General features: G+C 42.8%; 1 protein-coding gene across 29 annotated transcripts in view; it reads right to left on the bottom strand.

Moving 5' to 3' along the window:
• Positions 1–1,914: 1,914 nt before the first annotated feature.
• GAPVD1 (GTPase activating protein and VPS9 domains 1) overlaps positions 1,915–13,982 on the bottom strand; it is a 111,021-nt gene continuing 98,953 nt past the window's right edge. For all 29 annotated transcript variants that reach the window (XM_074016569.1, XM_074016570.1, XM_015436565.3 and 26 more), the window contains 5 exons: positions 12,698–12,885; positions 11,658–11,871; positions 8,012–8,084; positions 6,465–6,662; positions 1,915–4,297 (listed from right to left, as the gene is read on the bottom strand). In XM_074016569.1, coding sequence (XP_073872670.1) covers positions 4,157–4,297; positions 6,465–6,662; positions 8,012–8,084; positions 11,658–11,871; positions 12,698–12,885 — 814 coding nt within the window. In that variant the 3' untranslated portion in view covers positions 1,915–4,156. The remainder of the gene's footprint in view (positions 4,298–6,464; positions 6,663–8,011; positions 8,085–11,657; positions 11,872–12,697; positions 12,886–13,982) is intronic.

Raw genomic sequence — 13,982 nt, forward strand, 5'->3', positions numbered from 1 at the left:
TCCTGCCTCAGCCTCCTGAGTAGCTGGGACTACAGGCGCCCGCCACCTCGCCCGGCTAGTTTTTTGTATTTTTTAGTAGAGACGGGGTTTCACCGTGTTCGCCAGGATGGTCTCGATCTCCTGACCTAGTGATCCGCCCGTCTCGGCCTCCCAAAGTGCTGGGATTACAGGCTTGAGCCACCGCGCCCGGCCATATTAAGTAATTTTTAACCTGGCAAAGTTCTCAAAGCATTTTGGCATTTAGAGTATTGCAAATACCTCATCACTGTTAATCTATTTACTAAAAATCCTTTGGGCTTCAAGATCATTTTGGATTTACTTCCCTCAAAATTAAAGCAATTGTGTACAAAAAAAACTCACTAAATATTTAAAAAGAGACAACAGATTTTTCTTTAAAGAAACAAAGCAGGAAGAGACAGGAGAGAAAAATCTAGAAGCACCCATTGAGGAAGTGAACCCCACTACACTTCTATCACTTCTGTGCAATCCAGTAATAATTCTGAGTGTATTCCTACTTTCCCTCTTCACACCCAATCACACAGGAGAAAAACAATTTTAAAACACCTAGGTGATCTTACTTGCTCTAAAGCGGAAATTCCCATAGCAAATAACAGGAAAAAGAGTGCCGGGGCTCAGCACACCAGTCGGCTGCAGATTCTTATGGCAAGAACACAGCCCCTGTATTGGGGCTGGGATTGTTCTCTCGATCATGGACCTCAGGGACACATTTGTAAAGCCCACTTTCAACAAAGGCTTCCAGGACATAGGAAAAGAAAAACCATGCAGCACACCTATTTGCAATCCCTCAGAAAACCTGAGCCTCCTACTACAGCGATGTAACTATCTGTGTAAGAAGGCTTTCATAAGCAGGTTTTTATAAACAAAAAGCAGAAGCAAGCAATTACTGTGGCTGAGATTTTACCTAAAATGAAGCAAGCAAGCAAAATGTTTGACGTTTAAATATATATATATATAATTTTGTGGTTGGGCGCAGTGGCTCACACCTGTAATCCCAGCACTTTGGGAAGCTGAGGCAGGCGGATCACTTGAGGCCGGGAGTTCAAGACCAGCCTGGCCAACGTGGCAAAACCCTGTCTCTACAAAAAAAATACAAAAAATTAGCTGGGTGTGGTGGCACACACCTGTAATCTGAGCAACCAGGGCGGCTGAGCCATGAGAATCACTTGAGACTGGGAGACAGTGGTTGCAGTGAGCCGAGATCACGCCACTGCACTACTGACTGGGTGACAGAGAAAGATTGTGTCTCAAAAAAAATTAAACTGTAATTTTGTAAGTAAAGACAATCTTGAACTTGTATTTCTATTACTTCTAAAAGCAGAATATTAATACAAAATGCAAACTTGGTTTTTCTTTTCCTCAGAGAAGTTAATCCTACAAGATTTCAGGGGCACTGAGCCAACTCTCTCTCCTTTTAACATCCACTTTGTAAATTCTATGTAGTAATCGGTGGCTACCGAATGTTTCCAGGGCTGATTTTGCACTTTTACACTAATCTTTCATGTAAAACAAGTACGGGAGGGCAATGGAGGAAGAAACATTTGGGGAACAACTATTCCTCTTTTCTAAAAAAAAAAAAATCAAATCACTCCCCATCTCATGTACCTGTCAAGAAATCAAACCAGTGATGGTTAATGCCAAAGTAGTCCTTGCTCCTGACAGGATATTCAGAGGAAACCTTAGCTGCCCCTGCAACAGCTGTGCTGTGCTCCTCCGCCAGCTACAGAGTCATGAGCACCCGAACCTGTTTTAGAGGTGTCACAGATGCCAAATCTCTGAGGTTTGGAGCCAAACCTCAGCCCTGGCTCCAACAAGGCAGAGCCCTATCTCCTGCCTTCAGTGTAGCCCTTCACCCCAATCCCACCACCTTCTCTTCCACAGAAAAGAGCCCCAATGCAATGTCCACATCTTCGTATTTATTTCCACAGTGTTAACATGGAATAGACTTAGCAACCATTGTGGAGAAAACAAAATCTCTCATTGGTTTATGAGTAAAATCCTGTAACAATGAATTTCAACCATTCGAAGTCCTCTGCTTAACATTTACTGAATCAAAGGCTGAAGTAAATGAACTCCCATCTAGGTCTCAGATCACACAGCTGGCCTCGTGATGTATTGACGATGGGATTTAACTTCTAACACAGGGCAAGTTTGGCAGTTACAGCCCATGAAGCTCACGACTCTGTACATGGATTTCTTGACCTAACATTCAAAAGGACATTTCATAGTACTAGTTTAATTCTGATCTCTCTCTAGAAGGCAGAAACCACATCCCACACTCCTATGCAATTTATTTTGGTATTGTAAAGTAAATGAATAAGAAGGGGTGGAGACATAAAGAAAATCTAGTTTCTGGCTGGGTGCGGTGGCTCATGCCTGTAATCCCAGCACTTTGGGAGGCAAAGGCGGGTGGATCATGAGGTCAGGAGATCGAGACCATACTGGCCAACATAGTGAAACCTCGTTTCTACTAAAAATACAAAAATTAGCTGGGCGTGGTGGCGCGCGCCTATAGTTCCAGCTACTTGGGAGGCTGAGGCAGGGGAACCACTTGAACCGGGAGGTGGAGGTTGCAGTGGGCCAAGATCGTACCACTGCACTCCAGCCTGGGTGACAGGATGAGACTTTGTCTCGAAAAATAAAATAAAAACAAAGAAAAAAAAATAAAATCTTTAGGCATTCCCAGACACAAAGATCTCAGAGACGGACAGCAGACAGCCTCCGTATTCATCTGCCCAAGGCTGTTTATCACAGTTTCCTTAAAAGATACCTGGAAATGCTCCCAACAACAAGGGACTCAAGTATGGGGCTGAGTTTGTTATAAAAGCAGCTAAATGTGTTTAGGAAACACACAAAGTGAAACCAGACAGTGAAGGCCCACGTACAAGACTTGTGCTTGAAGCTTTGGTGTGCCTCCTTGGCCAATTTTTCAGGCACCAAAAACCATTCCTGATTGATTATTGATATACAATGCAAACCAAACTATGAAAACACAGACTTTTTTTCAGAAGAGGGAAATAAAGGCACAGAAACCTGCCAAAATAGATTATTTTTTTCCGTAAGAATAGTATGGTTGATTAAAATAGTTTATCACTAGTAAAACTTGTATCACCAGAGCAGACAATACAAATTAGTTTTTTAAAAAATGACATTCACTGAATTCTTGGTCTGTGCATTCAATGTGAATAATCATCAAAAATATATTACAATTAAAGGTTTGTAAGGAGCTCTGTCTGGGATTTCTGCAGTATATTATTTCGGAGGAGAAGAACCACCATAAAGTATGAGCTATCCACTGTTCCTTTTTACGTTGTGTATGGTAATCAGTCTATCTCCTAATGCAGGCTCACAAACTTCCACGGTGATATGTCTAAGTGACTTAGTAACTTTCACACTCATTAAAGACAGCCCTGTCCATCAAACGCCATACTTAGAAAGTCCAATAAACTGTATTACATTTTAATAAATATTTCTGTGTACTTTTTGTTTTTTGCTTTTAAGCTCAGCTTAAATCTTGTCAAGGAAACCATTTCACAAGACAGTATGTCACAGCCTACTATCAGCAATAGTCCTTGTTTATTAGAATCTGCAGATGTCCATATTACATCAAATATAAATATATATTATATTTACATTTCCTTCTTAGCTTTTCAATTTAGGTGAGTGTATTTATAGATAATGCCACTAATGTACCACTATTATAATCCTCAGTGCAACTCGTATCTTCTTTCCATTAGATGCACATTAATATAAGACAGCATCTTAAAAGAGGGGTACTGTTCTTTTTTAAAATAAAAGGAAAGAAAGGGTATCCAAGAATGGAGGTCTAGAAATTTTCTAAGAGATTTTTGTTCTGTTTTTTAATATTTAGAAATACCTGAAAAATGTGGTCCCTTTTTGTAGTACTAGACTCTACTTGGGGACAAGAAAATAGAATATGCAACTCAGAAAGGAAAGAGCCCAAAGAGAACCTGCTTGTTAGCTCATTAACCTGTTTAGTAAAGATCTGCTTTAAAATGCCTGAAGCTGTACAATATTATACAAAAACAATCTTCAGCCTTCAAAGCAGCTGATGCGCCTTCTTAGAGATCTGTTTGTTTGATTAACAGTCTGCTGCCTTGGTGGGCCTTGGTCTTGGTCACTTTCGGTCATCGATGGTTTTAATGAATTCTACTGCTGCTGTGAACTGCATCCACCAATAGGACTCCTCTCCAGACAGACAGCTAGCATAAAAGCTACTGATATACTGCACAGTAGACAGCAAACAGGGTGGATTTGCCTAGAGAAGTAAAAAATGAAAGTCAATTACTCAGATGTCAAAGCTCTGCCAAAATCATTTAAGTGTTCTTCAAATGTTCTTCTATGAAAGACATACCAATCCTTTTGAAAACAACCCCGAAGTTATTTTTTGGAAGTAATCTTTAAACCCTAGTTTCCATGAGTAGCAATAATATGTTGGAAAGGCAACCCAGGTTCTAGTATCAGCTAATCTATCTAGAGGTTTCTATCCTTGCAAGTCCCTAACCTCACTGGTTTCTAAGAAGGCTGAACTAATCTCTGTGGTCTTACTCAACATCCCAGGATTTCAGAATGTTAGACACCAAAATAAATACTATAAGCAAATTGAATTATATCTGGTAAGTCCAGGGAGAATAAGCTGAGAAAGAAAAAACTAAAAAAGATGGCATGCCCTCTGTTGCCAGAGGTAACAGAGGACATCTTCTGAATTTTTTTTACCTTCCTCATGTGGTGAGAAAGGGCACAGGCTGTTAAACGGTTAAGAGGAAGAGCTAGGGCCTTTTCCTTAAAACTAGCTTCAACTGGCTCTCCACAGGAACTAGATTTACTACGTGTGGAAGCCAGAAGAGCGATGACCAACAGGAGGAGCTGTGACGCCAACCCCACGGGTTTCTCCCTCCAAGCTGAGTTCAGGTTGTAGAAATATCACAATGCTAAGAAATAGTAGGACATACATCACACACACTTTAGAGAGCAACGGCTGGGCTGAGCTGTCTGGAACACACAGGTGATACGATCACTGAGTGGCTGTATGCACCCAAACTACATGGTCACCCTCAAAATGTTCAAAATAAACCATTTAAATAATGAAACTGGGCCGGGCGTGGTGGCTCAAGCCTGTAATCCCAGCACTTTGGGAGGCCGAGACGGGCGGATCACGAGGTCAGGAGACCGAGACCATCCTGGCTAACATGGTGAAACCCCGTCTCTACTAAAAAAATACAAAAAAAACTAGCCAGGCAAGGTGGCGGGCACCTGTAGTCCCAGCTACTCGGGAGGCTGAGGAGGAGAATGGCGTAAACCCGGGAGGCGGAGCTTGCAGTGAGCCGAGATCTGGCCACTGCACTCCAGCCTGGGCGACAGAGCGAGACTCTGCCTCAAAAAAATAAATAAATAATGATGAAACTGTAATTTTAAAGTCAACAAGAACGACAGATGTCAGTACTTTCATACTACAATTACAAAATAAGAAGCTGAAAGAGGAGAGATCATTGGTAAATTTGGTAGCCTATATGACAAGTACTGCAAGGAATTCTGTATGAAAGAAGATGGTAAAAGCATAACAAAAAGAACCTGCCCTCATCCATTCATTCAATAATTATATACTGAGCCTCAACCAAGAACTTCAGGCACTGCTTTTTTTTTTTTTTTTTTTTTTTTTTTTTGAGACAGAGTCTCACTCTGTTGCCCAGGCTAGAGTGCAGCAGTGTGATCTCCGCTCACTGCACTCAACCTCCTGAGCTGGGATTACAGGAGCCTATAATTTTTGTATTTTTAGTAGAGATGGGGTTTCACCACCTTGGCCAGGCTGGTCTTGAATTCCTGACCTCGTGATCCACTCACCTCGGCCTCCCAAACTGCTGGGATTACAAGTGTGAGCCACCGCACCCAACCCAGGCACTGCTTTAAAAGCTGAAAATGTTCATCTAGGAATCCAGTCTTCCCATCCTTTCTTTTGAAAACCCTAAGGTAAGAACAAATCTTGGCCGGGCGCAGTGGCTCATGTCTGTAATCCCAACACTTCAGGAGGCTGAGGCAGGCGAATCACTTGAGGCCAGCTCGAGACCACGAGACCAGCTTGGCCAACATGGCGAAACCCCGTCTCTAGTAAAAATGCAAAAAAATTCGCTGGGCGTGGTGACACACGCCTGTAATCCCAGCTATCTGGGTGGCTGAGGCACTAGAATCGCTTGAACCCAAGAGATGGAGGTTGCAGCGGGCTGAGATCACACTACTGCACTCCAGCCTGGGCGACAGAGTGAGATTCTGTCTCAAAAGAACAAATCTTGACAGTAGGCACTTTCTTTCTGAGTAACCCAGAGCTTGTGACTTGGAAAAGAGCCAAGATCTCCACCGTTGTGTGAAGCCCTGCGCCACCTGCTCAGAATGCCACATAACTCCTTAACTGATAGTAGTAAGGGGCCCACCTTTATCAACACAAACACCAACACAGGAACAAAGTCATCCGCTCCAGGGACAGAGTCCTCATTGGCCAGGCTCAGGAGGTTCATAATCGTAGAGCACATTCTCAGGATGCACTGCACTTTGTCCCGGGGGGTTTTATAAGCACTTATTGTCCTGATTTCTGATTGTGCAGATGGCCATGGTGCTTCTCGAAGATAAACCTAAGTGAGACCATAGACAATATACAGATTCTGAATCCAATGGCAACCCCAGGCAGTGACCACCGCAACTTCCGTGTCAGGAGGCAGAGGATAATGTGGTTGCTTTCTCCTCTCTTTGGTAAAACCATATTGCAGGCCCCCTTCCCCTTCACCAAAGATTGAAGCATAACTTTAAAACTTTTAAATAAGTTGCTTTGCATTTTAAAATAGAGCAAACCAGATATCCATTAATAGAAAAATGGCATTCAACAGCACAGAAGCTAGAATTCACAAAATTTCAAACCATTCTCTTTCTTAAATAGCTAGAATGGAACTTCTCTACATTTAGTAGCTGATTCCAGAAGTGCAAACTACTAAAAGAGGACTTTCCGTTAAAACTAGCTTAAACTGGCTCTACACAGGAAATAGATTTATCACATGTGATAAAAGAAGTTATCACGTGTGAGAAAAGAGGTTAATTTAAGGCCGGGTGTGGTGGCTTATGCCTGTAATCCCAGCAGTTCGGGAGGCTGAGGCAGGTGGATCACGAGGTCAGGAGTTCAAGACCAGCCTGGCTAAGATAGTGAAACACCTCTCTACTAAAAATACAAAAAAATTAGCTGGGCGTGGTGGCACACGCCTGTAGTCCTAGCTACTCGGGAGGCTGAGGCAGAGAACTGCTTGAACCCGGGAGGTGAAGGTTGCAGTGAGCCAAGATTGCGCCATTGCACTCCAGCCTAGGCGACAGAGCGAGCCTCCCTCTCAAAAAAAAAAAAAAAAAAAAGAGGTTAATTTAAAAATATGTACCATTGTTGTAGTAATCCTGGAAATAACAGATTCAAAAAACCAAAAACAATTTAAAATTGTATGCTAATTAACGTCTCATTAGTGGAGGTTGTAACAAAAACAACCAGAAACCTCAAATACCTGAAATTTTCATGTTTTCTTATTTTCTAAGAGATGTAGGACAGGTAAAAATGCTAAAGGTAATCTGAGATCACATGCAGACTCAATGACCTCTCCTGAGACAGCATATCTCACTCTTTGGAGTGCTACCAGCCTCCCACTTCTTCAAAACATTTCTGCAGAAACCTGACTATAAAAGCACTGATGGAGAGATACTGCCCCTGACAGCAGGGCTGGCTTGAGAAGTGGCATCAAGGAAGGGCTCCTCCCAACTGGTTTTCTACTATTTCATACCAGGGAATTTTAATCCCTGAAAGCATCTTCAGGAACTTTGAAGTTAGACTGAATTACATAGAGTGAAAATGATGTTTTATATTTTATCATATTTCAGTTCCTTGAAAATGTGGTAACACTACCACGCAGGATTTAGTTAACATTACCCATGCTATATAAACCTGTATTACCTCTGGTATCTGAAGAGCTCTGTGATTTGCAGTCACTACTTTAGATAATCTCTGGATATGTTCATGAAGAACCCTGAAAACCCCCAAAATACACATGTAAATATTCATTTCAGAAAATACGGTACACAAATAGTCATCACTGATTTTTACAAAACATTTGAAACATGTTGACTTATTGCTAGCTATGGATTACAGTTAGAGTTGAGCCTCTTAGATAAGTATTCTTTCCAATCTGCTCAGAAACGCTGAGTGAGCCAAGGGGATGCAGGGAAGGGAGGGAGTCTTTCCTCTCTGGACCAGACAGCACTGCAAGGGAGAAAGGAGAAGAGCCCTTAGTAGGAGCTGCTTGGACACATAATTTTGTAAAGCAGAGGAAAAGAAGGTGAGGGGGGATAAAAAGGTGAGAGGAAGTAGAAGGATCAAAAGCCAGAAACCAAAGTTATTAATTACATGGAGAAGGGCCTCTACCATTCACCAAAACTTTCACTTTGTAGATGAAGAGAAGTAGGCTTAAAAAGGGAAAAGGCTTGCCTGAGCTATACAGGTGTCAGTAGCAGGGGCTGAACCCAGCTTCCTGGCTGCTAGTGTTCTTTCCAGTTCCTCTGTTGGCTTTTCATATGCTATAAACCCCGCAGAAATGTCATGGAGGGTGGGGAAAAACAATCTCCTTCAAAGTTGCTGTCTGTAGTCAATATGGTTTGAATGTCCCCATTCCTTATCCTATGCCTAAAGGCAAAAACTGGTGCTCTGGAGAGAAAACAGGTCCCATCTGGCATATTAAGCATAGAAGTCTGGGGTGGGCCAAACACTCTGAGACCATGAACAAATGAGGACGGCAGATTGGAAGGATCCTAACCCATTTCACAGGAAAGTCAATTTTCTCAAATATCTATGCAACATCTGAAAATCTCCATGAAAAATATTTCATACAAACATAACCCACACCCTGAGGATCCCATTACACGGACCCCTGGGAGTCAGGCCCAGCAAGCCACTGTCACTGTTAAGAAGCATGGTAACAACTTTAACATGCTTGAGGTCAGAAACAGAGTTGTGAAGCAGTGCTCAAGAAAACACAGAAGGCTGGGCACGGTGGCTCATGCCTGTAACCCCTGCACTTTAGGAGGCCAAGGTGGGCAGATCACTTGAGGTCAGGAGTTTGAGACCAGCCTGGACAACATGGTGAAAACCCATCTCTACTAAAAATACAAAAATAGCTGGGCATGGTGCCATGTGCCCGCAATGCCAGCTACTCAGGAGGCTGAGGCAGGAGAACTGCTTGAACACGGGAGGCAGAGGTTTCAGTGAGCTGAGATCGTGCCATTGCACTCCAGCCTGGGTGACACAGGGAGACTGTCAAAAAAAGAGAGAATATACAGACGAGGAAAAATAAAAACTGCAAAATATTTCCTAGTCTCACTACCCAAAAATAATTAGTATTACTATTCCAGGTTAATTTTTTCCAAGATTAATTTTTTTTTTTTTTTTTAAAGACAGAGCCTCGCTCTGTTGTCCAGGATGGAGTGCATGGTGTGATCTCGGCTCACCACAACCTCTGCCTCCCGGGTTCCAGCGGTCCTCCTGCCTCAGCCTCCCGAGTAGCTGGCATGACAGGTGTGAGCCACTATGCCTGGCTAATTTTTGTATTTTTAGTAGAGACACGGTTTCAGCTTGCTGGCCAGGTTGGTCTCCAACTCCTGACTCTCAGGTGATCCACCTGCCTCAGCCTCCCAGTCAGGCATGAGCCATTGTGCCCAGCCAGGATTAGGATTTTTAAACAGCTTTATTGAGATATAACTTATAAGCCATATAATTCCAGGCATTTTTTGGTATTCAAATACTTAACTGTTCATTCTCTCTCTCTTTTTTTAGACAGAGTCTCACTCTGTCGCCTAGGCTGGAGTGCAGTGGTGCGATCTCAGCTCACTGCAACCTCCGCCCCTTGGGTCAAGCAATCCTCCCTCCTCAGCCTCCTGAGCAGCTGGGACTATAGATGCATGCCACCATGCCCAGCTAATTTTTGTATTTTTAGTAGAGACGGGCTTTCACCATGTTGGCCAGGCTGGTTTCGAACTCTTGACCTCAGGTGATCCACCCGCCCCAGCCTCCCAAAGTGCTGGGATTACAGGTGTGAGCCACGATGCCCGACCAACTGTTCATTCTTAATAAATATATAACAAGCATATATTAGAGGCCAAGTACTGCGCCTGGTGCTATTAGAGTGGTTAATAAAAGCATTATTTCCTGGTCTCGCAGAGGGAACAAGCCAGTGTGGAGAGAACATTCATTAAACGATCACACAAACCAGTGATTAAGAACAGGGGAGAGGGCCAGGCATGGTGGCTCATGCCCTGTAATCCCAGCTCTTATTCCTGCACTTTGGGAGGTTGAAGCAGGAGGATCGCTTGAGTCTAGCAGTTTGAGACCAACCTGGGCAACACAGCGAGACCTTGTCGCTACAAAAAATAAACAAGGTTGGGCGCAGTGGCTCATGCCTGTAATCTCAGCACTTTGGGAGGCCAAGATGGGCAGATCATCTGAGGTCAGAAGTTCAAGACCAGCCTGGCCAACATGGTGAAACTCCATCTCTACTAAAAACACACAAAAAATTAGCGGGGCATGGTGGTGCGTGCCTGTAGTCCCAGCTACTCAGGAGGCTGAGGTAGAAGAATTGCTTGAACCCAGGAGGCAGAGGTTGCAGTGAGCTGAGATCACGCCACTGCACTCCAGCCTAGGCGAAAGAGTGACACTCCATCTAAATAAATAAATAAATATAAACAAAATCAGCCAGGTGTCATGGTGTGCACCTATCAGGTGTCATGGTGTGCACCTATAGTACCAGCGATTTGGGAGGCCAAGGTAGGAGGATCACTTGTCACAGGAGTCCGGGAGGTTGAGGCTTCAGTGAGCTGTGATCATGCCACTGCACTCCAGCCTGGGTGTCAGTGAGCTGTGATCATGCCACTGCACTCCAGCCTGGGTGACAGGGCAAGACCCTGTCTCAAAAGAAAAAAAAGAACAGGGGAGAATTTTGCCCCGTAAGGGACATTTGGGAATGTCTGGAGACATTTGGTTGTCACAATTGGTGGGGTATTACTGGCACCTAGTGTGTAGAGGCCAGGGATGCTGCTAAAGATCCTATAATGCACAGGACAGCCTCCCACATCATCAACAATCTGGCCCTAAATGTCAATAGTGCTGGGTTCAGAAACTGTGACTCAAACAGATGTCAAATGGCAACTGTGGCAAGTGCTAAAGAAAGGCACTGAGGCCTGAGACAGCCCTAATAGGATGTAACCTAGTCAGGAGAGGCTTCATCACGGAAACGATACTTAAGTCAAGACCTGAAGGCTAAGTAAGACTTAATCACAAGAAGGAAGGGAAGATTAGTTAAGGCAGAGTAAACAGCAGTGCTTTCCAAAGACGCTACACCAATTTCTACCCCTTCCCGCTTGACTGCCCACTTCCCTGAAAACTGGGTATTATCATTCTTTGTGATCATGTAACTCTGACAGGTGAAAAATGGTAACCAATGCATTTCCTTTACAATCAGATACTAAGTTACACATATAGCTTGCCTAAAATATGGGCTACCTGGTAGATCCCTATGTAGTCCCACATAGGCACTCAACATAGAAGTACTCACTGGTCGCGAAGTATGTCCCCATCCTGATTAGGGTAGAAGGCGAGCTTGAAAATCCGGTTCATCACGCTTCGCTCAATGGCCAGCTGTGCATCTTGAAGCTGTTCTTCACTTGCGTTTTGCCATATGACATCCTGGGCCATTGCACCATAAAGAAACTGCAGAAAATCTTCTACCTGAGCAGTTTTATCATCAGCTGCGGTGAGTTTCTGAAAGTCTCCAAAGCAAAATAATAATTTTTAAATAGTTTAATAAAAACTATCTAAATAATTTTAAAAAGGAAATCATAGAAATAATTTTTATCACTAGCTATGCAGACACCATGATCTTAAAGCCAAAAGTGTTTCAGTGTGGTTTATTTTAGGACAATATGTGGCCATATAATTAAATCAGGAGAAAAAGTAAGGAATATGTGAAAGTTTAAGTGCAAGGAATTTGTTATAAAAATATGTTTCTAGGCTGGGCACAGCGACTCACACCTGTAATTCCAGCACTTTGGGAAGCCGAGGTGGGCAGATCATGAGGTCAGGAGATTGAGACCATTCTGGCCAACACAGTGAAACCCCATCTCTACTAAAAATACAAAAATTAGCTGGGCGTGGTGGCGCATGCCTGTAATCCCAGCTACTCAGGAGGCTGAGGCAGGAGAATCCCTTGAACCAGGGAGTCGGAGGTTGCAGAGAGGCAAGATCACGCCACTGCACTCCAACCTGGTGACAGAGCAAGACTCTGTCTCAAAAAAAAAAAAAAAAAAAGTTCCTAAAAAAAAAAATGCATTTGTTTTTTTTTTTTAAATGAGAGAATTCGTACAGACCCAAAATTTACAAATGTCCCCAATTTAAAAAGTAAACTACAGATATTCAATACAGGAGAAAAATGCAATTTATTGGTTTGACATCAAAGTTTAATTTATTAAGACTCCATAAAATAACTGAGTAAGGCATGCAGATACTTGAACAAACTAGCAAAACAAAACAGTATTTCCCAGTCTTCCCAACCATATGACAGGTGAAGAGATGCTTAAACTAAAGGTATTGAGTTACCTTGAATGAATTCCCTGATCTTCTTTTCTTTGCTCTCAAGCAGTAATCTCACACAGACGGTGGTAAAGTATCGATTGGCCACTTCTTTGTCTCGCAAAACCCTTTGCAATAGCCTTTCCAGGTGAGCCTGTGTGGTCTGTAGTCCTTGTCGACAACGAGTGAGATAAGCAATATATGGGGCTCTTTTTCTAAAAGGAAAAATACTTTGCATGACATCAGATATATTCAGTGCATACTTTCTTTGAAGAATAAGGGTCCTAACTTTTCTTTATAAAATTACTGCACAGTCTGGTTTTACAAAGTAGCATGTCTGTGCTTTCTTCAGTAGCACATATACAAAGTAGCCTGTCAGGCTGCAGACATGGTACAGACTGATCATGGTGCCAGCTGAAGAACAGATCCATTTTGCATTTTGTCTGGGAGCATCTATGGGACTGAAGACTTAGTTAGCTAACTCACTAAATGTTACTAAGCCCCTGTGCATACTTGGTGTATTTTATACTGGAGTTATAGGACCTCATACTTAATAGGAAATTGACAGCTACAGATGACTAAAAATAACAACAAATACAGGTTATATGTCACTAGGTTACAAACATCCCTCACCAATTACTTGCTTATAGTCTAAATGTAACAATCACCAGAGTGCCCATTCCCTAAGCCTTGAAGCCTCCTCACTACCTAAGCATCTCAGTTACATTTTTCTCCATAATCATGAGCAGGGGACTGGCAGCAGAAAAAGCACAGCAATTCCTAAGGCTACTTACTTCTGCTTCTCTGGTCCAGAAAAGTAGTCTTTCCTATCACCACTAAAAAAAGAAATATGATATTCTAGTTGTCCTGGCCTCATAATATAGGCATACCTCTATACCTGCTTTTGTGCAAAGCTGAAATAAACTGCACTCTTCTATTTGGAACTGCTCATTTATAACTACATTTCCACACTAAATATCCAAATATGTTGCTTAGAAATTGATATGGTTTGGCTGTGTCCCCACCCAAATCTCATCTTGAATTCCCACGTGTTGTGGGAGGGACCCAGTGGGAGGTAACTGAAACACAGAGGCAGGTCTTTCCTGGGCTGTTCTTGTGATAGTAAGTCTCAAGAGATCTGACTGTTTTAAAAAGGGGAATTTCCCTGCACAAGCTCTCTTCTCTTGTCTGCTGCCATGTGAAATGTGCCTTTCACCTTCCGCCATAATTGTGAGGCCTCCCCAGCCACATGGAACTGTTAAGTCCAATTAAACCTCTTTTTTTGTTAAATTGCCCAGTCTCAGATATGTTT

This window comes from Macaca fascicularis, chromosome 15 (assembly GCF_037993035.2).
Source record: "Macaca fascicularis isolate 582-1 chromosome 15, T2T-MFA8v1.1".
Lineage (NCBI taxonomy): Eukaryota > Metazoa > Chordata > Mammalia > Primates > Cercopithecidae > Macaca > Macaca fascicularis.